At 39.8% G+C, this 23,272-nt stretch overlaps 1 protein-coding gene across 3 annotated transcripts in view; it reads right to left on the bottom strand.

Annotated features, from left to right (window-relative positions):
- Positions 1-5,545: 5,545 nt before the first annotated feature.
- Positions 5,546-23,272, bottom strand: part of POLD3 (DNA polymerase delta 3, accessory subunit) — a 59,262-nt gene continuing 41,535 nt past the window's right edge. For all 3 annotated transcript variants that reach the window (XM_079788718.1, XM_079788720.1, XM_079788719.1), the window contains exons 10-12: positions 14,456-14,559; positions 13,264-13,342; positions 5,546-8,305 (exon numbers count right to left, since the gene is read on the bottom strand). In XM_079788718.1, the coding sequence (XP_079644844.1) occupies positions 8,103-8,305; positions 13,264-13,342; positions 14,456-14,559 (386 nt within the window). In that variant the 3' untranslated portion in view covers positions 5,546-8,102. The remainder of the gene's footprint in view (positions 8,306-13,263; positions 13,343-14,455; positions 14,560-23,272) is intronic.

Raw genomic sequence — 23,272 nt, 5'->3', positions numbered from 1 at the left:
TCCTTCGGTTGATCTCTTATCTCCCCCATCTCTCCCTAACCTTCCCCCTGCAATTTGACAGTCTGTTTGATGCTTTACTGTCTCTGTATCTATATTTTTGTTCATCAGTTTATAATGTTCTTTATTATCATCCATAAATGAGTGAGATCATGTGGTATTTTTCTTTCATTGACTGGCTTATTTCACTTAGCATAATGTTCTCCAATTCCATCCAGGTTGCTGCAAATGATGAGAATTCCTTCTTTTTTATGGCAGTTTTCTGATCCAGTCATCTGCTGATGGGCACCTAGGTTGTTTCCAAATCTTAGCTATTGTAAATTGTGCTGCTATGAACAGGGGTGCATATATCCTTTCTGATTGGTGTTTCTAGTTTCTTTGGAATACTGGATATGTTTGATAATTGTAGCTTTATAATGCAGTTTGGAATCAGGGAGCGTGATACCTCCCACTTTATTCTTTCTCAAGTTTTCTTTGCCTGTACAGGTCTTTTGTGGTTCTATGTACCGTGCATTTTAAGATTAGTTGTTCTAGTTATGAGAAGAATGCCATTGGTATTTTAGTAGGTATTGCATCATATCTGTACTTTGCTTTAGGTAATAAAAATATTTTAACAATATTAATCCTTCCTATCCATGAGCATGGTATAACCTTCCATTTATATGTATTCTCTTCAATTTCTTTTTCAATATCTTACATCTTTCATCTCTTTGGTTAAATTTATTCCTAGGTATTTTATAATTTTTGATGCAGTTGTAAATGGGATTTTTTCTTAATTTCTTCTTCTGATCATTGGTATTGCTGTATAAAACTGTAACTGATTTCTGAATATTAATTTTGTATCCTGCTGCTTTACTGAATTTATTTATTAGTCCTAATAGTTTATTGGTGGAGTCTGTTCTATATATATAATCATCTTATCTGCAAATTATGACAGTTTTACTTCTTCCTTTCCAATTTGGATACTATTTACTTACTTACTTAGTTCTTTATTTATTGTCTGATTGCTGTGGCTAGTACATCCAAAACTATGTTAAATAGAAGTGGTGATAGTGGGTATGCCTGGTTTGTTCCTGGCCTTAGAGAAGCTTTCAGTTTTTCACCATTGAATATATTAGCTGTGTTTGTCATATATAGCCTTTATTCTGTTGAGGTGTGTTCCTTCTATAACTACCTTGTTAAGAGTTTTTATCATAAAAGGATTTTGAATTATGTCACAAGTTTTTTCTACATCTGTTAAGATGATTATATAATTTCTATCTTCGATTTTGTTGATTTGATGTATCATATTAATTGATTTATATCAGATGTTGAACCATCCTGTGTTCCTGGAATAAATTCCACTTGGTCATGGTATATAATCCCTTTAATGTGTTGTTAAATCCAGTTTGCTAATATTTTGTTGAGAATTTATGCATCTATGTTCATTAAGAATATTGGCCTGTAATTTTCTTTTATCATAATGCCTTGGTCTGGTTTTGGAATCAGGGTAATAATTGGCCTCATAAAATGAGTTTGATAGCCTTAGCACCCTTCAAGTTTTTGGAATAGTTTAGGAAGAATAGAAATTAAGTCTTCTTTGAATATTTGGTAAAATTTACCTGTGAAGCCATCTGGTCCAAGACTTGTTTGTTGAGAGTTTTGTGTGTGCGTTTTATTTTCACTGATTCAATTCCATTAGTAGCTATTGGTCTTTTCAGATTCTCTGTTTCTTCCTGAATCAGTCTTGGAAGATTGTGTTTAGGAATTCATTCATGTCCATTTCTTGTTGTCCTATTTGTTGGCATAACATTGTTCAAAGTATTATCCTTTGTATTTCTGTGGTGTCGGTTGTCATTTCTTCTCTTTCATTTCTAAGTTTATTTGAGCCCCTCTTTTTCTTGTTGAGTGTGGCTAAAGGTTTATCAATTTTGTTTCTCTTTTCAAAGAACCAGCTCTTGGTTTTATTGATCCTTTCTATTGTTTGGTTTTTTTTTAAGACTCTATATTATTTCCACTTTTATATTTATTATTTCCTTCCTTATACTCACTTTGGGCTTTGTTTGTTCTTCTATTTTTAGTTTCCTTTAAGGTTAGATTGTTTGAGGTTTTTGTTGTTATTATTTCTTGAGGTAAGCCTGCTATGACTTTTTCCCTTAAACTGTTTTGGCCATGTCCCATAGATTTTGAGTCATTGTGTTTTTGTTTTCATTTGTCTCAAGGTGTCTTTTGATTTCTTCCTTGATCTCATTGTTAACACATTCATTGTTTAGTAGCATGTTTTTTAGCTTCCACATTGTGTGTTTTCTAATTTTTTGAAAAATTGATTTCTAGTTTTATGCCATTATGATCAGAGAATATGCTTGATATCATTTCAATCTTTACTGCGATTTGTTTTCTGTCCTAATATGTAGTCTATCCTGGAAAATGTTCCATGGGCACTTGAAAAGAAAGTATACTCTGCTGCTTTGTGTGAAATGCTCTAAAAATATCAATTAAATTCATCTGGTCTAGTGTGTCATTTAAGGCTGCTCTTGTTGATTTTCTGTCTAGATCTATCCATTGATGTCAATGGGGTGTTAAAGTCCCCTACTATTATTGTCAATCCCTTCCTTTATGTCTGTCAATATATGCTTTATATATTTAGGTGCTCCTACATGTGTGCATAAATGTTTACAAGAGTTATATCCTCTTGTTGATCTCTTTATCATTATGAAATCTTCTTTGTTGTCTCTTGTTACAGCTTGGTCTCCAGCAGCTCTCTATCTCACTCAGCCACAATCCTTGCTGGTTTTCACAGCCATTTTTGTGGGGACTTCTCTTCCTGGCATAGAGTTGTGGTCTAGGGAGACGGGTCTGGGACTGGGGACCCTTGCTTCTCTGTGGGGGATCTCCACAGCTGAGATATACCTCCTGCTTCTTAGCCACCGCACCATAGGTATGGGACCTGCCTGTTTCATGTCTCTGCCCTTCTTACCAGTCTTTACATGGCCTCTTCCTTATATCCTTTGTTACAGAAATTCTGTTCAGCTAGTATTTAGGTAGTTCTCAATGGTGTTCTATAATTTAGTTGTAATTTTGATGTACCGTATTTTCCGGCGTATAAGACGACTTTTTAACCCAGGAAAATCTTCTCAAAAGTTGGGGGTCGTCTTATACACCGGGTGTCATCTTATAGGGCGGGTATATCCCAAACTCTATATTTTAACTGGAAAAGTTGGGGTTCGTCTTATATGCCCAGTCATCTTATATGCCGGAAAATATGGTAGTCATTGGAGGACAACACAGCATTTACTTACTCCACCAGAAATTGTCTATTTATCTTTAACTTTTACTACAATATGTCTTGGTGTAATCTTTAGATTCATCTATTTGGAACTCTCCATGCTTCCTGGACCTGGATGTCTGTTTCCTTCCCCAGGTTAGAAAAGTTTCCAGCCATTATTTCTTCAAATCAATTTCCTGCTTCTTTATCTTTCTTCTCCTTCTGGGATCCCTATAAATGCAAGTGTTTGTGTGCTTGATGTTGTCCCAGAGCTTCCTTAAATTATCATTTGTTGAAAAGAAAAAAAAAGTACTTCTATTTTGCTGATTTAATTGACTTCCATTAGTCTGTATTTGAGGTCACTTATCCTTTTATCTGTATTAGCTAATCTGCTGTTGATTCCTTCTAGAGTATTTTTCATTTCAATTACTGCATTCTTTAGGTCTGCTTGGTTCTTTATTGTATTAACTGTTGCTCTCCCTAAATTCCTCTATTCCACTCTCAAGTTTGGTGAGCATTCTCATAATCATTTCCTTTAAGTCGTTGTCAGGCAAATTATTTCCATTTCATTAGTTTCCCTGCTCCCACCCATCCTGCCCTGGGGATTTTTCCTATTTTTTCACTTGAGAACTAAGTTCTATCTTCTCATTTTGTTTGACTTCCTATGTTTATTTCTATCAAACAAAATAGCTATCTTTCCCAGTCTTGAAAAACTGGCCTTGTGTATAAGTCATCTCTGTATATGTCAGTGGTTTTGACAGGCGGGTTGGAGCCAAGAGGGGGCCTATGCTACTGGTGCACCAGCCTATTGGGCTGGAGTGGCTCCAGGTGGTACATGTAATAATTCTCTATTGATCCTGCTTGTTCCCTTTGTTCAGAGACAAAACGTGTTTGGACAATGTGGCGGGGAATGCACTATGGCAGTCTTACAGGGCTACCGTACCTGGAGAGAGCTCCTGCTCACTCTATGGAAGTAGAGAGGAAGTAAGCAATGATGCTCACCAGCACTTCGGATAGTGGAAAATTTCCACAGATCCTGGAGAACTACATCTTCCCAGTCTTCTCTATAAGGCGTCTCTCTGTTGTGAAGAAAGTGATCTTGTGTAGAAGCAACATCTGTGTGGACTGTGTGCCAGGTAGTTATGGCAGGCTGGTTGCAGCCAGGCAGATGCTTACTGTGCCTGGGTGTTGGCTTGCCCAGTTGGAGCAGCTCCGGGCAGGGAGGCCAGGTGCATGTGGTGACACCTGGTTGATCCTGCTTGCTCCCTGTTTGGGCCAAATGGATTCTGGGCAGTGTGGTTGGGAACGTGCTACAGCTATCTTGCAGGTATGCCAGAGCACCTGGATAGAGTTCCTGCTCACTCTCCCAAGGTGGAGGAGGATGTCAACAATGGCGCTCACCAGCTCCTCCAATCCTGTAGAGCTCCAGTGGTTACCCAGCCTCCTCTACTCGGTTTCTTAATTCATTTGTTGTGCAGAAGGTGTTCAATCAGCCTGCAGTTGCCTCTCAGGAAGAATTGCTCTCTATATAGGTGTACATTTCACGTGAGGGAGCAAGTGTCCTCCTATGCCACCACCACCTTGTAACTGTCCCAGTTGTCACTCTTAAATGAGAATCAACTTGTTACTCCTCTTCTTAAAATTCTTCACTTGGACCTCATATTTTTCAAATGAAATCCAGACTCCTTAGCAGGAACCCCACCTTCATTTCTCAATAGATTTTCTCCCTATTCCTAAATTCAACAGTCCATTTCCCCCCAAAGCCATACTCCTCTGCCTGAGAAATCCTTTTAGATCCTTTGCTTGGCAAAATCCTTCTCATCTTTCAAAAAACTGCTTGACTTCTCTCCCCTAGGAGGACTTCCTCCACACTCTCCTATGAGCTCTCAGGAGAGTGTGCTAACTTGTTGCTGCACTCACCACATTCTTTTATTTTACTGGCTTGTCTTTTCCACTAGATCATGAGGGCAGGGAAAAATCTAGGATTCTATTATATCCTCTAGTAGCCAGGTCAGAGGCCTGACACAGAGTAGACACACAATAAATGTTTTAATGAATAGTAAATACCAGCTATCTATAAATCTCACTTTCTTTCAACTGGAAAATATCCAATCTCTCTAAAACCTTTCTAAAATCAGACCATTGTCTTCCCCCTTTGACCACATTTACAGCCAGAATGATGACTTTGAAAGACTGTAACATCTGGGTCATATCCTTGATAACATTTCAGAGTTAGGAGCTAACTGCATTATTTATGACATCAGGAAGGAAGCCACCATTTGTAGAGCACCTATGTGCTGCCATTGTACACTAAGCTTATGCTATCCATTACTTCAGTCTTGACAATTCATGGTAAGTCTTTTTAGCTTTTTTGGTAAAGAACCTGAGGCTTAGGAATTTGCCCAAGGTCACACAGCTAGCAAGTGAGGAAGCCAAACTAACACAATGTGCAAGATCAGGACTAAATTTTCTTCTAAATGAACTAAAAAAATGAGTTTGGCTGGAACTAAGATTTCCCACAGGGCTGAAAAAATGATGAAGGCAGCAAATAACTTGTCCATCTCAGACTATGGGTATGCAATTTTAACAATATAAACTAAAAAACAGCCTTGTTCCTGTTCAGTTTAAATAACTGCACACACTGTTGCCATCCTGTCAAATAACAGACTCATCAGACATTGAGTTTGAACTATTTCAAAACAACTTCTCAAATTTATTGAACTCATGGGATAATATGGTAGAGTTTTGTGTAAAGAAAAAAAAAAGCCACCACTTACTAACTAAATCTTGCAGACAGCTCAGAGTTTAGGCAGCATATTGGGCATAGTAATCATAGGATCACTATCACAGAATCTGCATTTTCCTTTCAACCAGCACCAGAGGTTTCCAATTCTAAATTTAGCTTACTGGAGACCTCAGCATAACAATTTTTTTTAAAAAAAGACTGAGTTGATTTTTTTTCTTTTTTACTTCAATTTAGAAAAATGACCAGAGGCAATGACAAAAATAACCATTTAAGGGATCCCTCTCCAGAAATTTTTTGTAAAGGTCCAGGCTTTCCATCTTTTTCTCCATCCTTCTAGATTAAAAAAAGACGAGGTTGGAATATGTCATCCTGTACTCAGCTTGCTACACAAAGCCTCTGCCTTTACAAGTCCTAGATGGAATGCCAGGACTCATCCCCCAAACCTCTGGGCTTAATCAAGTCCATGGGTGCCTGGCTAGAGAGCCCTCAGTGACTGCTGCTCAAGAGACTGCTCTTAATCCAAGGTCCATCACAATACTGGCTTTGAACAGTAGATAGCTGACTGTATCACTTAGGACCGTGGTCGGCAAACTGCGGCTCGCGAGCCACATGCGGCTCTTTGGCCCCTTGAGTGTGGCTCTTCCACAAAATACCACAGCCTGGGCGAGTCTATTTTGAAGAAGTGGCGTTAGAAGAAGTTTAAAAAATTTGGCTCTCAAAAGAAATTTCAATCGTTGTACTGTTGATATTTGGCTCTGTTGACATACACCAGGCTAAGATGGAAAGAAGTCAGACATCCCTTGTCTGTTTGTAATGAATCACACCAGCAGCCAAGCCTGTGCTCCCATCCCCAGAGCCCACCGCAGCCACTGCCACACCACCTCCATCCACTGAGCTCACTGTGCAGCCAGAATGGAAGTTGTTAAAAGTTATCACTGCAATAGATGACTTTCCTTAAGTAACAAACAAATGACAATTTTTTATTTAATAGCAGTTTAGTCCTACTAACAACTCCGTCTCTCCATCTCTTTTTGGGGAGCCTGGACTTTTAGGCAAATGGGAGGGTTAAAAATACAGAGGAGCAACATCTGTATAGTAAACGTGTGCTTTTCTCTCTTCCTCATGACCTTCTTAGAAAATTCTTGTTTCCGAACATTGTTTCCTCAAGAAGAAATTTTTACTTAACTGTTACATACTGCATGTAGGAAAAGATTTATCTTTTTCGCCTTCATTTCATTGTATGGGTTTCACTTTCCAGGTACTGAGAGGAGGAAAGGGAGAGAGGGGAGGAGACAAAAATCACAAGAACAGTGTGAAGTGCGCCCTGTGTCAGCAACATGAGCCGCCCTCTAATGCTGTCAGTGCTGACTCAAAGTAATTTCTGGTGGAGTTGAATACATTTCATTTCTATTTGTGCTCCGCCTGAGGCTTTGCTCTAACCACTAACTGCGAATGAAGGTCTAGAGAGCTTTTGTGAAAGAGGTAAAACACAAGTGGTGTGCTAGTAGGTAGCCAGGTGTCAGTGTACTTGATAATGGAGGAAAAGAGGATTACACGGAGATTTCTGTTTCAGCCTCAGTCCGACCCAGATGTAAAAGACTTACAGAACATGGCTTCACACAGAACTGTGTCAGTGGGGAAGGGATAATAAGGGGAGTAGTAAACACATCCAGTAAAATTCAGGGATAAAAAAAATACCCACACAAGTCCATGGAATACAAAGGAACACAGAAGAATACTCCCTGAGCCATAAGTGCATCAGGGCACAAGGTAGGTAGGGTGCAATGGATTAGCCACTAAATGGCTTCGGTAATAATAATTCTGAAACCTGTTCTATTTTTTTTTTTTTTTGAGAAATTCTTCTCCTGGACAGGTCAAAGATTGTGCTTTAAAAATGTCATTAGAAGGTAACAGCTTTTTAAATATTCTTTTGCCTCTTGCTTCCAGGTGATTTCTTTTTGGTTAAAAGCCAGCAGTACAAACCCTTCAAGATGGAAGAACAGTCTTCTGACATAGGTGAGGAGAGGCGCTGGATGAACTTACACAGTAAGTGAGAGTCTGTATGTGTTGGTCTTCTCCCTGACCACTCCACCTCTCTGACCTAGAGATGGCAGTTCATTTCCTCTGGAAGAAGCCGGTAATGGACACTTGTCTATTGGCTTTGCCCAGAGCAGCAGTCCCTTTCTTGGGGCCCTTCCGTTCCTCTTTGGGTTCTTTTTTCACAGTCATTGCTGGGGGTCTGTGTATAGAAGATGTCTTCATCTTAAGTTCTTCTTCACTATCTGTGCAGGATTCACTCTCGTAGACTTTTTCAGTCACTGGTAGAATTAGGAAAAAAAAAGGAACATGAGTGGGCTGAGTCATTTAGAATACTATTCTATCAAAAGAATGAGAAGTCTTGTTCTCCCAGATCCCCTCGGACACTCTGATCCGAGTAGTGTGCTCATCTACTACCAAAGTTTTCTCCCACTGGGAGATCAGATCCAGCCTCAGGTAGGAAGTATGCGGCATCTTGAGATCACAGTCTCTAGTTGGGGTTCAGAATCAACACTCACCCTTATTCCCTCACTGCTATGACCCATACCTTTATTTATTTAAAATATATTTTTATTGATTTTAGAGAGGAAGGGAGAGAGAGAAACATCACTGAGAGAGAATCATTGATTGGCTGCCTCCTGCACGTCCCCCTCTGGGGATCAAGCCCACAACCCAGGCATGTGCCCCGACCATGAATCAAATGGCGACCTCCTGGTTCATAGGCCTACTTTCAACCACTGAGCCAGGCGGGGCTGTCCCAGGCCTTTATCATTTGACTGCCCCAATCCTGCTTTTGGGTCTTGCTCTATGCTAGCTAATTTCCTGAGCTCTAAGTGGTGCCTATTTCCACTGATCGTTTTCCTGGTCTTAGTCTCTGCTTTATTTGCCAATTTTGATCCTGTCTAGCCGGGCTCACCGCCATGGACTCTCTGACTAGCTCTATCCTGATGTCACTCACTCTCTGTACATCCTAAGTACAGAGAATTGGAGATTAGCTACTCAATTGTTCAGTTCTTGGTTTTGAATGACTGTTAATTAACCCAAGATTTACGTGGTCTAAGTTTACGTCATAAAGAGAACTGTCCCAAGCAAATTCTATCAGATGACAAACTTGATAGTTTCAAGGAATGACCATGATACAATAAGAAGCATAGATACCAATTCTCTTACTCCCTATCAGCCAATAAAACTCACTGAAGCCTGCCTAATGAAAAGCATTATACTAGTGAACAGACAGTATAAGAAAGTCCCAAAGGGCACAGACCATGCCACAGAACTGATGAGGATGTCTCTCTAATATTATTGCAATGCATATGCCAATACAAGAAACGGAACAATGCCACCTTCCTGTGATTTTAGAGAGCTGAAGCAGCTGTATAACCAATGTCATCTAAATTCTCCCTCAGCCTTCCTGGTTGCAGCAAATGATGGTAGAAAAACAGCTTTTCTTAGCTGAACAGAATAACCCAATATACATAATAAAAGCTCAGATGATTAAAGTGAAAGGTATTTTTCCCCATTTAAGAACAATGATAGTTTTAAGCTCATAATTACTGATCATTTCTAATAAAATATATTAGTCAAATTGTTCTATAGGCATAAGCATTGGAATCAATATATCTATGTTCTAATTCCTAGTCTGCCATTTATACAATTTCAAACTTTACCGTCATCAGAATCACCTGGAGGGCTCATTAAAACACAGGCTGCTGGACTCTATTTCCAGAGTTTCACATTCAGTAGGTCAGGGATCTCGTCGTGAGAGTCGCTTCCCTTGCCTTCATTAAGTGGGAATGACACTGCCTCACAGAACGCACAGATGCACGTAGTAACCTTTGGCAAGCACCCTTCAATGCTATGTTCTCCCTCGCAATGGGCTCTGCTGGCGGTCAACTGGCTCCTCCTTCACTTTCTTCCCTCTGATGTCATTAAGGTTGCATAATTAACAGTCCCCTCCCCAAGAGTTGCCAGGATTTGTCATTACTTTCAAGAGCCCAGAATTTACTTTGCTGACTCCTGCCAACTTAGAGGCTAAAAACACTGATAAGCGTTAAATATGTATTAAGTGTTCTCAAAGGCCTTCCTACTCAACTTTGTTCCACAGACGAGAGGGCATTAAAACTCCCATGAGCTCATTAGAAATGCAGAATCTCAGGTTCTATTGAATCAAAATCTGAATGTTAGCAAGGTTTCAAGTCATGCATCTACTCAAAGTTTGAGAAATGTTGCTCTAAAATACTTAGGGAATTTCCTTGATATACCTATTAGTTCAGCAATTACAATCCCATAACACCATCCCCATCTTGTACACAACTTCAAAAGCATTATGTAACTAGATTACTGGAACAAAATTAAGAGCTGTTATTTACTCAGTATCTCAAAGTCTGAAGAGCATCTATACAGAGAAAAGAAACAACTTACTAATTGCTCCTTCATAAGCTATATTCTGTATTCAAATGGCAGCATGTCTATAATATTAAACTCCAGCATCAATTAGCTCATTATTTCATTACTTATTAATGAAACAAGTGGTTGTCTCATTGCCAATTTTGCACAAGAGATTGCTTGGGGGTGGGGGTTAAAAACCAGTCAGGGCAGCACACTGAGTATACCTTATGAGCTAAAAGGAACATTTTCTATACTAAAGGCTGTAGCTACTTCAAACTACAGGCCAAAAGGGATTTTAAGTTAAAAATACAGGATCTTTATTTTAGCTGAATAACAGGCCACTTTTCTCAGATACCATTTTAAAAAATAAAATAAAAAGGCCCATTTTGCATGGGTAAAACATCAGAATCCTATTCAACCAACTGTTTTGCTTTAGAAATTCACCTTGTCCAGAAGTCCACCACAAACTTATCAGTCCCTGCAGTAAACCCAGAGACCAACTATGATCCAGCACAGGACAGGCAGGCCACTGTGCTGATACATCTGGAACAGTCTGAGCAGAGAGAGGAAAGCCGAGCTCCTTTGTCGGTAACGGAAGCCAAGATTCATTAGGTTGAACTTGGACTAAAAACCTTAAAAAAAAAAAAAAATACACCAAACTGCTATGTGAGCATAGTTTTCATTGTTGCATCCAAGGCTCTTAAAAGTCCTGTCTGAAGACGGGACTGCAAAAAGGTCCACATCCCACACCTGGCCAAAACCTAAAGCCACGAATTCCCAATGAGCGCTCACAAGGTTTAGTGACATTTTTACTTTGGAGCAGAAGGAGAAAGAAACTAGCACTGGTGCTTCTGTCCTCTTATAGTTAAAAGAAAGAATAAAAAATTTAACAGAAAATACATATATTACTACCAACAGTCAAACTAAGAGGCTTGAAAATGCACTATGAGAAGACTCAAAACAAAAAAGACTACTACTCCAAGTTCAGAATTCATAGGCTCACAATAAATCTGGCACTGCAAAGACAGAATTTCCACATGTAAGGAATTTTATTCCCCAATCACATGCTACAATTAAAATGTCAGAGACCTTTTCAAAGGAATGGGAGGTAGGAAATAATGGGACCAGGTTCACAATTTATGTCTTCACTAGTTTTAACAACCACAATGCCTGGGAAAAACGGATTCTTCAGTCAATCAATATTTTTAAGACAAAAATTTGAACAAGAAAAGGAAAGTCAAGAAAGGGGAAAAAATACTTCTCTAGGAGAACCAAGCCGTGGCAGGTGCCACAGGAGAGAAGAAACAACAATTATGGGCTAATCCAATTAACAACAGGTTTAAATATAGACATACAGTCCTAGGATCTGAGCATCCCATCAGGCCAAATCCTGAAAGCCCCACAGAAGTCTGGTTCATTTGTGGAAAAGGTACAACAAGCTAAAACATGGCTGAAGAATAAGCCAATGACTCAAAGCCTGAATTCTTTTCTTAAAATTGAAGTACACCACTGTATATTGTGAAATGATAACCGCTGTAGGTTTAGTTAGTAGGTAGCATCCATTATCTCATATAGGTAAACAAAAAGAGAAAGCAAAAGTTTTTTCTTTGTGAAGAAAACTCTTTAGATACATTCTTTACTTTCATATACATCATAGAACAGTGTTAACAATATCATCATGTTGTACATACATCCCTAGTACTTACTTATCTTGTAAGTAGAAGTTTGTACCTTTTGACCACCTTTTTCCTATTCCCCCTGCCGCTGGTAACCACAAATCTGACTGCTTTGTCTATGAGTTGTTTTTTTAGGTTCCACATGTAAAAGAGATCACACAGTATTTGTCTTTCTCTGTCCGATTTATGGTTAGCACAATACCCTCAAGGTCTACCCATGTTGTCACACATGGCAGGATTTCTTCATTTTTTAATATATATATTTTTATTGATTTCAGAGAGGAAGGCAGAGGGAGAGAGAGACAGAAACATCAATGATGAATCATTGATCAGCTCCCTCCTACACGCCCTGTACTGGGGATCGAGCCCACAAACCCGGGCATGTGTCCTTGACTGTTTAGTCCGCAGGCTGACACTCTACCCACTGAGCCAAACAAGCTAGGGCTTCATATGGCTGAATAATATTCTGTACACACACACCCCAACTTCTTTATTCATTCATTCATCTGTCAATGGATACTTAGGTTGTTTCAAAGCCTAAATTCTGTTCCCCTCTAGGCCTCCATAAAAAGCACATCCATTTACCTAACATGGCTTACAAATAGGAAATATTAAAGTGATTTGGAAGAGTCAAACCTCTATGAAGAACAAATGGAACAAAATACCAAAGACTCATGACACTCTCCTCAGTCTAATCATCTGTAGAAGCTCCTTTTCCCTGTTCAAACGTATAAAACGACCATTCTAAAAAAAACAATGTTTCTCAACATCAATGATAACATCTTAAGCTGGTATTGTAATTTCCATCTTGAAAGTGTTTTTAGATATATTACCTCACCTGAATCTTCACAACCACCCACATGTAGGCAAAATGGAATTTACCTCCATTCCATAGATCAAGAAATTCCCCACCAGAGGTGACAACTTTCATCCAAGATCTCAAAGCTTATTTTTATAGTGCATGGTCCAGACAAGACCAGGTGTTCTACCTTTAGTTGTAGTGGTCTCATACCATGCTATTCCAAGTGTGGGCCAAGACAGGCAGCAAGGCACCATGGGCGGGGGTGGGGTGGGGGGGTGGGAAGGGTGTCACATGCACGCTGCTCTATAAAGGATCATGGTGCCTCTGTGGAAATAACTCTATCTCTGAATTTGGAACCCCAAATTTTTCTTACCTATGCAGCCTTCCTCATCCACAAAGGTTTTAGATTTCAGCACCCGCTTTCGTTTTCTTTTGTTTTCTCCACTTAAGCTCTGAAAGACCAGAGGTTATAGCATTAAGGTGACCAATAAAACTACAAAGAAAAATAGAAGTTTAATTTATAACAAGCAATCTCCAATACTCCATGATGGTAAGCTGAACGAGGAATTCTATACATTTCCTTTTAGGGGACCAGCCCTACCACACAGACAAGTTATGGTCATTGTATGTGCCAGCTTGATGTTTCATTGTTTATGAGAAGAAAAGTAACATATTGAGCAAAAATCTGTGTTCATTCAGCAACATGCTTTTGTTGAGCAGTGCAGGCCCCATGGGTTAAAAAGACCAACAGGACAAGAACCTTAATGGAGAAGACAGGGCGTTACTGGAGGGCTGAGGGAGGGATTATGGGAGCACACAGGGAAGGCCCCTAAACAGACCAGAGATTTCCACGACATCTGCCCCTGCTGTAGATACTGGCTATTTCAGCCTTGACAGTGCAAGACAGGCCCGTCTAATTTAGTCTCAAACTGGTATTTTACTTTATCTCCACTGGCCTTTAATCCCATATGCTCTTCAGCTAATGAAGAAATCAATGCAAAATTTAAATTACAGTCTTAATACAATGAATTCAGGAAAAATGATAGACATAAAGGAAAAAGAAACTTGTCAGAACCCTTCTTCTCAACTCTTCATTATTTACACTAACAGATATAGACAAGATGTAGCTAGAGATCACTCAAAACTACATTTCCCCATTTGTTGCCAGCTTTTCTCATCCAGCCCTTTTCCAGAAGAGTAACCAACATGCATAAGCTAGCTGTGAACACAATGTTCTATCTTTCACACACTTTGCTCTGATGCAGGCAAGACCTCATTTTGCACAATTCCAACAGGAGTTGGGTAGCACAGCAGCCCTGATGCTGAAGGTCATGGAAAACAAAAGAGCTCCCTCTGAAACTCTGACATACAGATGAAATCTCACGTCAAGTGAGAAGACAGGGAATGTCAACCCTGTCTTCTTACAACCTATAGGAGAGAATGAGACAAGAGCCATCTACTGGCATTTGTGAAGTATACAGCAGAGAACAGATTTAACATAACAGTTTTAGGTCCTTGGGTGAAAAAGAACACATGGAAAGGTAGCCATCCCAGTAAAGTTGTACCTTGACAGAAGGAGGCTCTGGCTCAGTCTTCGTCGCTGGTTCAGGAGGTGGAGATGCAGGAGGAGGTGGGGATGGTGACTCAGCTTCATAAATCCCAGGAGAATCTGGTACGAATGAAGTTATGAAACAGCTTAGATAAAAGAACTACAGGCACTATCTGGTACATCTTCTTCTCCACTGGCTCAGTTTCCATATCCAGCAAAGGACATTTTGCAGGCAGTAATTCATGACAACCAAGGACTCTGTAGTTATATATCTCTACACAAATATATCTTTAAAATACACATATTAATTTTATACAAAGAAAATTAGACAATCAAGAATTATTAGAGCTGGAATGTACCTTAGAGATGATCTTAGCTAAATCTTATTTTACAGATATGTCATGTATCAAGTTGTTTTATAAATATCCACTGATCACCTACTATGAGTCATGGATATCACTTACATTGTTTCACTTTATCCTCACAACAATCCTAAGAGACAAATATTATTATTCACACATTAGAATTGAGTAAACAGAGGTTCAGAGAGGTTAGACAAGGTCACAGAGCTTGCAACTGAGGCAGAAGGTTTTAAAGCAAGTCCATCTGATTTCTCAACCTTACTACTCCAACTAGCCCATGCTGCCTTACCATTCAGGACCAGACATTTTCTCTTAAGATCAAGTAAATGGAGATAATCTCAGATTATACCAAATGTCCCATGACAGAGTCTTTGTGACTGTGGTCTGAGGATTCTTTGCAATCACTTGAGATGTTTGTTAGACTGAAACTTTCCAGCTGATGTTAAGAGCATAAACTTGGGGCCCCTTTGAAATGATCACAATTAGAGCTCTAACAACTAAGACCTGCTTATTATGCTGTATGGCAGGCATGGGGAACATCTGACCCACAGGCTATATCAGGCCTGCAAAATCATTTGGTCTGGCCCTGCCAAGGTAATAGGGGTGAGTTAATTTAATGTTTAACCCAATATAGCAGGCTGATTTTTAAGTTGATAATTTTATATGGCCCACAAATTTTGTTATAAATATCCAACGGGTCCTTGGGGGGAAAAAGTGCCCCACTCCTGCTGTATGGGAACTATTTCTAGTGATGGCCCCACTGACAAGGCCTGTTTTGCTATATACTAAGAACACTTTTCTGAAAGAAACACTGCTAAAGAAGTGATATCACCGAGAAGAGAGCGCCACCAGGAGGATCCCATCATTTCCAAATAGTTCCAGAAATAGTGGTCTTAGTATAAGGCCCATGAAAGGGGAAGTGAAAATCCTCAGCTGACCTATTGCTTAATCACCACAAAGAAACTGCTGGTCAAGGCCTTGGGTAGCTGCTTAGCCACACCTGCTCCCTGAATGTCCTGGCTGTATTCAAATTCTTAGCACAAGTCTTGGATCTGAAATCCTCCCAACTGATTAGTTCAGTGTTAAAAATTATGACAGTGGAGGGTCTAAGGCATAATGACCCGAGGAGGTGAAGCAGAATGAGAGCCGCAACAAAACAATAAACATACACTTCAAGTATGAAATGGGTCCCCAAACTTTATAGGCTCTGGGACACAAGAGAGACACATAAAAAGAAAGTGGTCCAGCTATTAACCCAGCTCTGGGAGGCTAGAACCTGATGGGTGCTCAAACAAGCAAAAGGAAAGTTAAAGCACAGAACAGAGCACCCATTTTTTCTGACCTATAACTATTAAGAAAACTGTGTCCCAATGTGTTACCGCAGTAGGAGAAAAGTTTATCCAGTAAGGAAGCCAAAGAAAAGGAATTCCGAGTACTCACAGTAATAAACTCAGGAGTACTTACTCTATTTGCAGTTCTGTTAACTACCTGACTTAAGCAAGGAAAAACACTTAATGCTAGTGCCACCTTCTAAGACCCCCTTTTCACTGCAATGTATGAAACTGTTAATCTAGGTTCCCCCTCCAGACTCTAAGCTCCATAGAGGCATAGGTACCATGATTTCACTGGTACTGAACACACAGTAACAATACCTTATTTTTAAATAAAGAAAATCATTTTCTGAACTAAATCTGAGATGAGGGGCTTCTCTGTCAAAGAAGATTCAGCATATACCTCCCTCTCCACTCACCCCAGAGAAACACATTATAATGATAAAGGAATGAAATATAAATACCCCACCGCATGCTAAGGAAGAGAACAAAAGAGGAGCCAAGTGCTCTTAATGAGTAAGAAATTTCAACAAATCCCTGGAAGACAGAAGGTTGACAAAAGAAGCACCAACCAGTTGATGAGTCAGATAGAGGTTACTATATATTATAAAACTTCTGTTTTATCTGATTTTTGAAATTGTATATAGGTATTACTTTAAAAACATTTTTAATGAAAATATTTTAAGGAAAAAATGACAGGAAAAAACAACTCAAATTTTCTGGACTTTACAATCATTCATTCTCATAATAACCCCACAAAGTCATCATTATTTGTTTTAAACTGAGGTTTCATTCAAAGACATTAAAACAAAACAAAAAAAACAAACATGCCCTAGCTAGTCTGGCTCAGTAGATAGAACATCAGCCTGAGGACTGAAGAGTCCCAGGTTCGATTCCGGTCAAGGGCACCTGCCTAAGTTGCGGGCTTGATCCCCAGTAGGGGGCGTGCAGGAAACAGCCGATCACCGATTCTCTCTCATCATTGATGTTTCTCTCTCTCCCTTCCTCTCTGAAATCAATAAAAACATATTTAAAAAAAATAAAAAACAAACATGCCCACATTCATATGTTAGAATCCATGTCTATTTGCCTTAGTCTTTATTATCAAGCCATGCATTCTCCCTCAATATATTATTAGTGACATAAACAAATGGAATGTTTGATGCAATGGTGTTATCTACCTACCTACCTATTTTTAATCCTCACCTGAGGGTATGTTCTTATGGATTTTAGAGAAAGGAAGGGAAAGAGAGAGAAACATTGATTGTTTGCCTCCTGCATGCACCACAACCCAATCGAATCCATATACTGGTTATGTGCCCTGACGGGGAATCAAACCCATGACTGTTTGATGTACAAGACAACGCTCCAACCAACTGAGCCACACCAGCCAGGGCATACTGGTGTAATTTAAATACAGGGTGGGGCAAAAGATTTACAGTTGTGAATATGCAAAACAGAGTTTATTCTTTTATTTTTTCTTGATTTCAGAGAGGAAGGGAGAGGGAGAGAGATAGAAACATCAATATATAAAAAAGGCTAATATGCTAAGTGTCCTTCCCCCTCTATCTGGGTAATGATGTCACGTAGCAACACCCGGCTTCCTCTCCCTAGCGATTACTAGCCTCCTTGCAGTTTCTTCAGCCCAGGAACACGACTTGCTTTATAGCCAGGTGGAAACACTTTGCACTGTAACCAAATGTCTGTGAAGCATTTTCCCATGCCTCATCTCATTTGATCCTCACAGAAGTCCTGGAGTAGGTAGATAGGAGACCCAGTAGAATCCTATTTTCTTTTCATTAGCCGGAAAATGGAAATTTAGAAAGCTTAGAAACTTGACCCTACTGAAAAGAAGTAAGAAATGGTGGACCTTGAAAATGACTTCAGGTATTCTCACTGTGCAGAATATAGTCAAACACTGCTGCAGTTAAATATTTTACCCTTTGTTCTTCCTGCGTGATCTACAATAATAATCTGTTTCATGTTGATGTTTACTGCTGTGTTGCTGACAATTACCTGAAAGAGAAGTTGGGGTGCTTCATTGAGCTGCAAAAAAGTTTAGCTAAATCAGAAAGCAGGTCTAATTAAGCAAGTTTGTTCTGTATCTATATAAGGCTAAGTTGACTCACGCATGCGTGATACATATAAAGCTCTCTCTGGCACCAATCGCACGCGTGTGTTTCCATCTGTCATTGTTGATTGTGAATTTGATTAACACTTCTATTATAGAGAAAGGGCGAATAGCGATATTAAAATATTTCTTCTAATTAATTTCCTTTCAATGTGCATGAATTTGTGCACCGGGCTACTAGTCAATAATGAGAGAGAATCACTGATTGGCCATCTCCTGCACACCCCACACTAGGTATCAAGCCCGCAACCCAGGCATATGGCCTGACCCGGAATCCAACCGTGACCTCCCGGCTCGTAGGTCGACACTCAACCATTGAGCCACGCCGGCCAAGCCAAGTTTATTCTTGTATTATTCATTAATTATTGTATTATTTTCTATACAAACAATTGTAAACCTACTTTTGCCCCAGCCTGTATAACTGTAACAAATTTGCAGTTTTTCAGATAAAAAGCACGCAAGTAGTGAAATATCACTTACACTGCTCTCAACAAAAGAAAGCACCCTTTGCTGAGAGCAGAACAAGACTGTAGTAAAACGGATTTTAGGGATCCAGCAAGGTAACTACTGTTGATCAGAATTTTCTGGCAGAGACTGGTAATTAGAATTCCTGGAAATCATAGCTTCCTAAGAAATTTTTTTTACTACCGATCTTAGCCTTCTAAAGGGGGTCATTCCCTTAACATTCTCCATAAGCAATCTGGAAGGACTGAAAATGTTTAGCAAAGACAAACATATTGGTTAAAACTATTTCCTAGCACTGTAGTTCTTAATGTTACTCCTTTCTGGGTTCAGCCTTCTCTTACTTTACGAAGAGAGTAATTTCGAAAAGTGCTGACTGTCAGGGAGAGAAGAAAGGAAGAGCCTCTTAAGTAGAGAGTTAAGGATATGAAGGTGGGAACTTCCTGAGAGAAGGCAGGATGACTATATTACTTATTACTACTGTTAATTACTGAACACCTCAACAGGAAAAGTGGGGGGATAAGAAGAAAACCTAGTTTGTGTCAAGCACTCTCCTGGCATTTTCTTTATCCCTTTTTTTTTTTTAATGTGTTTTTTGATTTTTTAGAGAGGAAGGGAGAGAGTTAGAGAGGTAGAAACATCATTGATCAGCTTCCTCCTGCATGCTCCCTACTGGGAATCGAGTCCCGCAACCCGGGCACGTGCCCTGACAGGGAATCGACGAGGGGATCTCTTGGTTCCTGAGTCAACGCTCAACTGCTGAGCCACACCTGTCAGGCTCTCCTGGCACTTTCGACACATTATCTTATTTGATGTTCATAAAAAGCCTACACAGTTTCTAATAATATCTCCATTTTAGAGATGCAAAAACAAGGAATTGAAGAAGTTGATAATTTGTCTAAAGGGTCACACAGTAAGTGGTGAGGTAAGATTTAAATGCAGACTGTCTGACTCCAAAGTCCCCAGGAAGTCCACTCCTGCTGCTTATGTGCTAACTTTGAGCTTAAAACAGCATACTAAACGGCACATATTCAGTGTAACAGAAATAAAACAAGAATAGGTTAGAGACTGTGGAAAGGTTTAAAATAAAATCCCACTGGCTTTGAGACAAAGAGATTTAGAAGTAAAATGGCCATGGTTTATAAATTTAGTCAGATGCCAAAAATTATTTTTGCCAGAGTAAAAATCTGAGAGCCTCTGCTTTACATCATCTGTTACTATAGGTTGTCCATTTCTATCACATTTCTTCTCACTCATTTCCAAACTAAATAACCCCACTCATATTCCGAATCACCCATGGGTATAATTGTTGTGGGCTAAGGGTCAGAATCACAGAGATTATTTCAAAAGTATGTAATGAGTGCTCAACCAACCACAGTAATTCCTTGACTTAGAAGCTGACTCCTTTACTAATAATACTAGAGTATCTAGTTTCCCTTTCTAATATACATTAGGCTCATGGCTTCAAAGACTTTTCCAGAATCTTCCCCAAGTTCTTTTCCTGGTTGAAAACAGGGAAGGCTGTTCCAATTAACATATATCCCTAAGTTACTTCCTAATTATTTTCCCATGTGTCTGCAGAGAGTTGCCTCTATTTTCTCAATTCTTAACTGGTCAGAATGTTCCTTGATTGTTGTTTCATCAACACACTTGGGAGTTTTCCTTTAAGTAGTCGTAGTCAAAGCATTTTGATAAATGCCATAGAATAAGTATACAGCAACTGCCCCTCTGGGATGCCCACAATGCATTCTCCTACCCATTCCAAGGATTCATTAAAAACATGGCTCTGTTGGGCACTGTACCTCTCACTGTACCATAAACTTGAACATGTAAGCATGACTGGGAGGACCTAAACCCATGGAAGAGTCAAAAGATGTACCTCCTGTCATAGCCAGATTCAACCTTTTGTACAGTTTCTTAGATCTATTCCTTTCTTTTGCATTACTGTCATTTATACTTTTTTTTCCACTCAAGAACAGGAGATATGCTTGAGCTAATACCCACTTTTGGAGAACTTATGTTATCATTTCCAGTTCTTATAGTAGTTTCTAAAAGTAGAATCTAACTAGTTTTGTCCTTCAACAGCATAGCAGGTTCCTTTTATTTCCCACTCATTTTTCTTCTTTAATATCTCTTAGCATCAATTTGTTTGTTTTTGTCTATGTACCTTTACATGATACTGAATTCCTTGGACTAGTATTCCTCTCTCCCCTCCCATTACCTAAAATGTTTTATACCCATTATGGCAAGAACTCATGGAGAATCTATACTAATAAAAGGGTAATGTGCAAATTGGTCGGCACACCCTCACGCAACGACCAAAACAGTAGGCTGTGTGGAGTGACCAGGCTGGCAGGGGGGGGGGGGCAGTGAGGGGCGACCAAATGAACAAACAGCAGGCTGCGTGGGGCGACCAGGCCGGCAGAGGGGGACAGTGAAGGGCAACCAGGCTGGCATGGGGGGCAGTGAGAGGCGGTGGCAGGAGCAGGGCTGCCAGCAGACAGGGGACTGGGGCCCGCGGCGGGAGGGGCCAGGCGGGGGCATGGAGGATGGGCCAAGACCCGCCCCTGTGCCCCACCGCAGCCTCGCAGCCCACAGTTCCTTTCAAGGTGCATGAATTCGTGCACTTGGCCCCTAGTACTGTATATATAAGATTTAAAAACAGAATCATTTGGGGGGTCTGGAATGAATTAATTCAATTTACATTAATTTTCTAGGTGAGAATCTCGCCCTTATTGTTTATCTTACAAGAGTGTCCATATCTTAAAACTGGACGGGCCCATGACATCATTCTCTTTCAATGATGACACTATAGATTCTTCATTTTAGCATGGTTTTACTTATATGGTGTGGAACACCACCAACACCCTTGATGCCTACAATATAACCTGTTTTTAAAGATTCACATGAATGGAACATCACCGGTTTATTATTTTGAAAAAGAAAAGGTCTTCAGCTGGTCTTGGTGTACCTGAGGACTTTTGCTGAGTGGCCTCAGACCCACTGATTGCCAAGTTTGAATGTTTATCATCCTGGTGTGAACACCATGCGCCCCTACCTGGTGTGACTCACTGAGAACCTGCTTTAAGTAATTCATGTACCAGTAGGGCTCTTTTAGTGACTAAACCTGATACAGCCAGCAGGTGGAGCCGGACCCAGGAGTACCTTGAGCCTTTTGATGACCTGCCCCAGGCTGGGTACTGGTGGAGGCAGGCCTCAATATGAAGCGTGGCCCTTCCCACATGCACGTTGGCCCAGCAGAGGCAGCCACCAACCGTGGATCACTTTGAGCTCCTAACAGGTCGCCCAATGCCAGTCACAGGCAGTGTCCAACACTGACCTGCACCAGAGTCCTCTCCATGGAGTTAATGCTTCAGTGACTGATAACTGCTGTTTTGGCATATGTAAAGATATAAATTTCGAGATAAAGTGATCCAAAAAGGTCTAACTTTGTAAAGATGGTCTGTTACATGATGTTTGTGAATTGTCATATCAGATGAAAGAGTGTAAGTATATACTCAAACCCCTGATAGGTTTTGGAAATATGGGTGATTCAAGTAGAGGATCTTTCCATTCTGGCTTCTTCATTAGTCCCATCAATAATATTAAACCAAGAAACTTGTTTATATCCATATAAGTAATGTCCATCCATGGTGAAGTTTTAGCAGAGGTTTTGTGGTATATTTCCATTTGGTGATGGTAGAAATTGGTTTGAGAAGTAAGAAGATTGAAAAAAATCCTTATCAAAAATAAATTGGTTACTTCACTTATATTTTGTGGGTTTTCAAATTGAACAGTTATGCCTGAAATATTTATATAAACCTCCAAGGCTGGTAAATGTCTTTTTCTGTCCATACTTCTTCAGAATCACTTTCGCTGTCGGATATTATCACATTTCTCTTTTGTCTTTGTGACGGTCTAATGTCAGGCTCATTACCATCTTCCAACAAAATACTACTATCTTCCAGCTGACCACCAAAGTCACTCGGCCAATCAAATAAAGTGTCTGTACATAATTCGCTCAAAGTTCTTCTCTGTCGTGACATGTCTTTTAAAAACTTTTGCCATAATAAAAGATGGATGGAAAGAATTAGATGTATTGCTTGTCACATCTCTTGAAATACTGACTCATGAGTTGAGAAAAAGACGACACATAACGAAGAGGAAAACTAGGGACGGCCAAAAAAGTGCCAAGTGGTGAAGTGGCTCATATCTCACACCTCTTATCATCTGAGCCTAAACAAAGATAACTAAGAAAAACAGTCCTAGAGCTCTCTTTTAAAACTCTACATTGCTTTCAGATCTTAAAATTACTTAAATTAATGTAAGTGTGAGACACGAGTTATCTGTGACCAGTCAATGCAATTTGGGAATGGAAACACAAGTTAACCCGTGACTAGTCAGCAATGTTCAGATGCAGAAACACGAGTGTACTCATGATGTGTCAGCGAGGTGCTAGGATGCTCAAGGACTTAGGGGATGAATGAAGGAACTCAGTGAAAACTGTAACAAAGAGATAGTAAGCATAAACAAATGATATAGAAACC

Source organism: Cnephaeus nilssonii (assembly GCF_951640355.1).
Source record: "Cnephaeus nilssonii genome assembly, chromosome: 13".
Classification (NCBI taxonomy): Eukaryota; Metazoa; Chordata; class Mammalia; order Chiroptera; family Vespertilionidae; genus Cnephaeus; species Cnephaeus nilssonii.
This window is presented reverse-complemented; position numbering and strand designations above follow the sequence as displayed.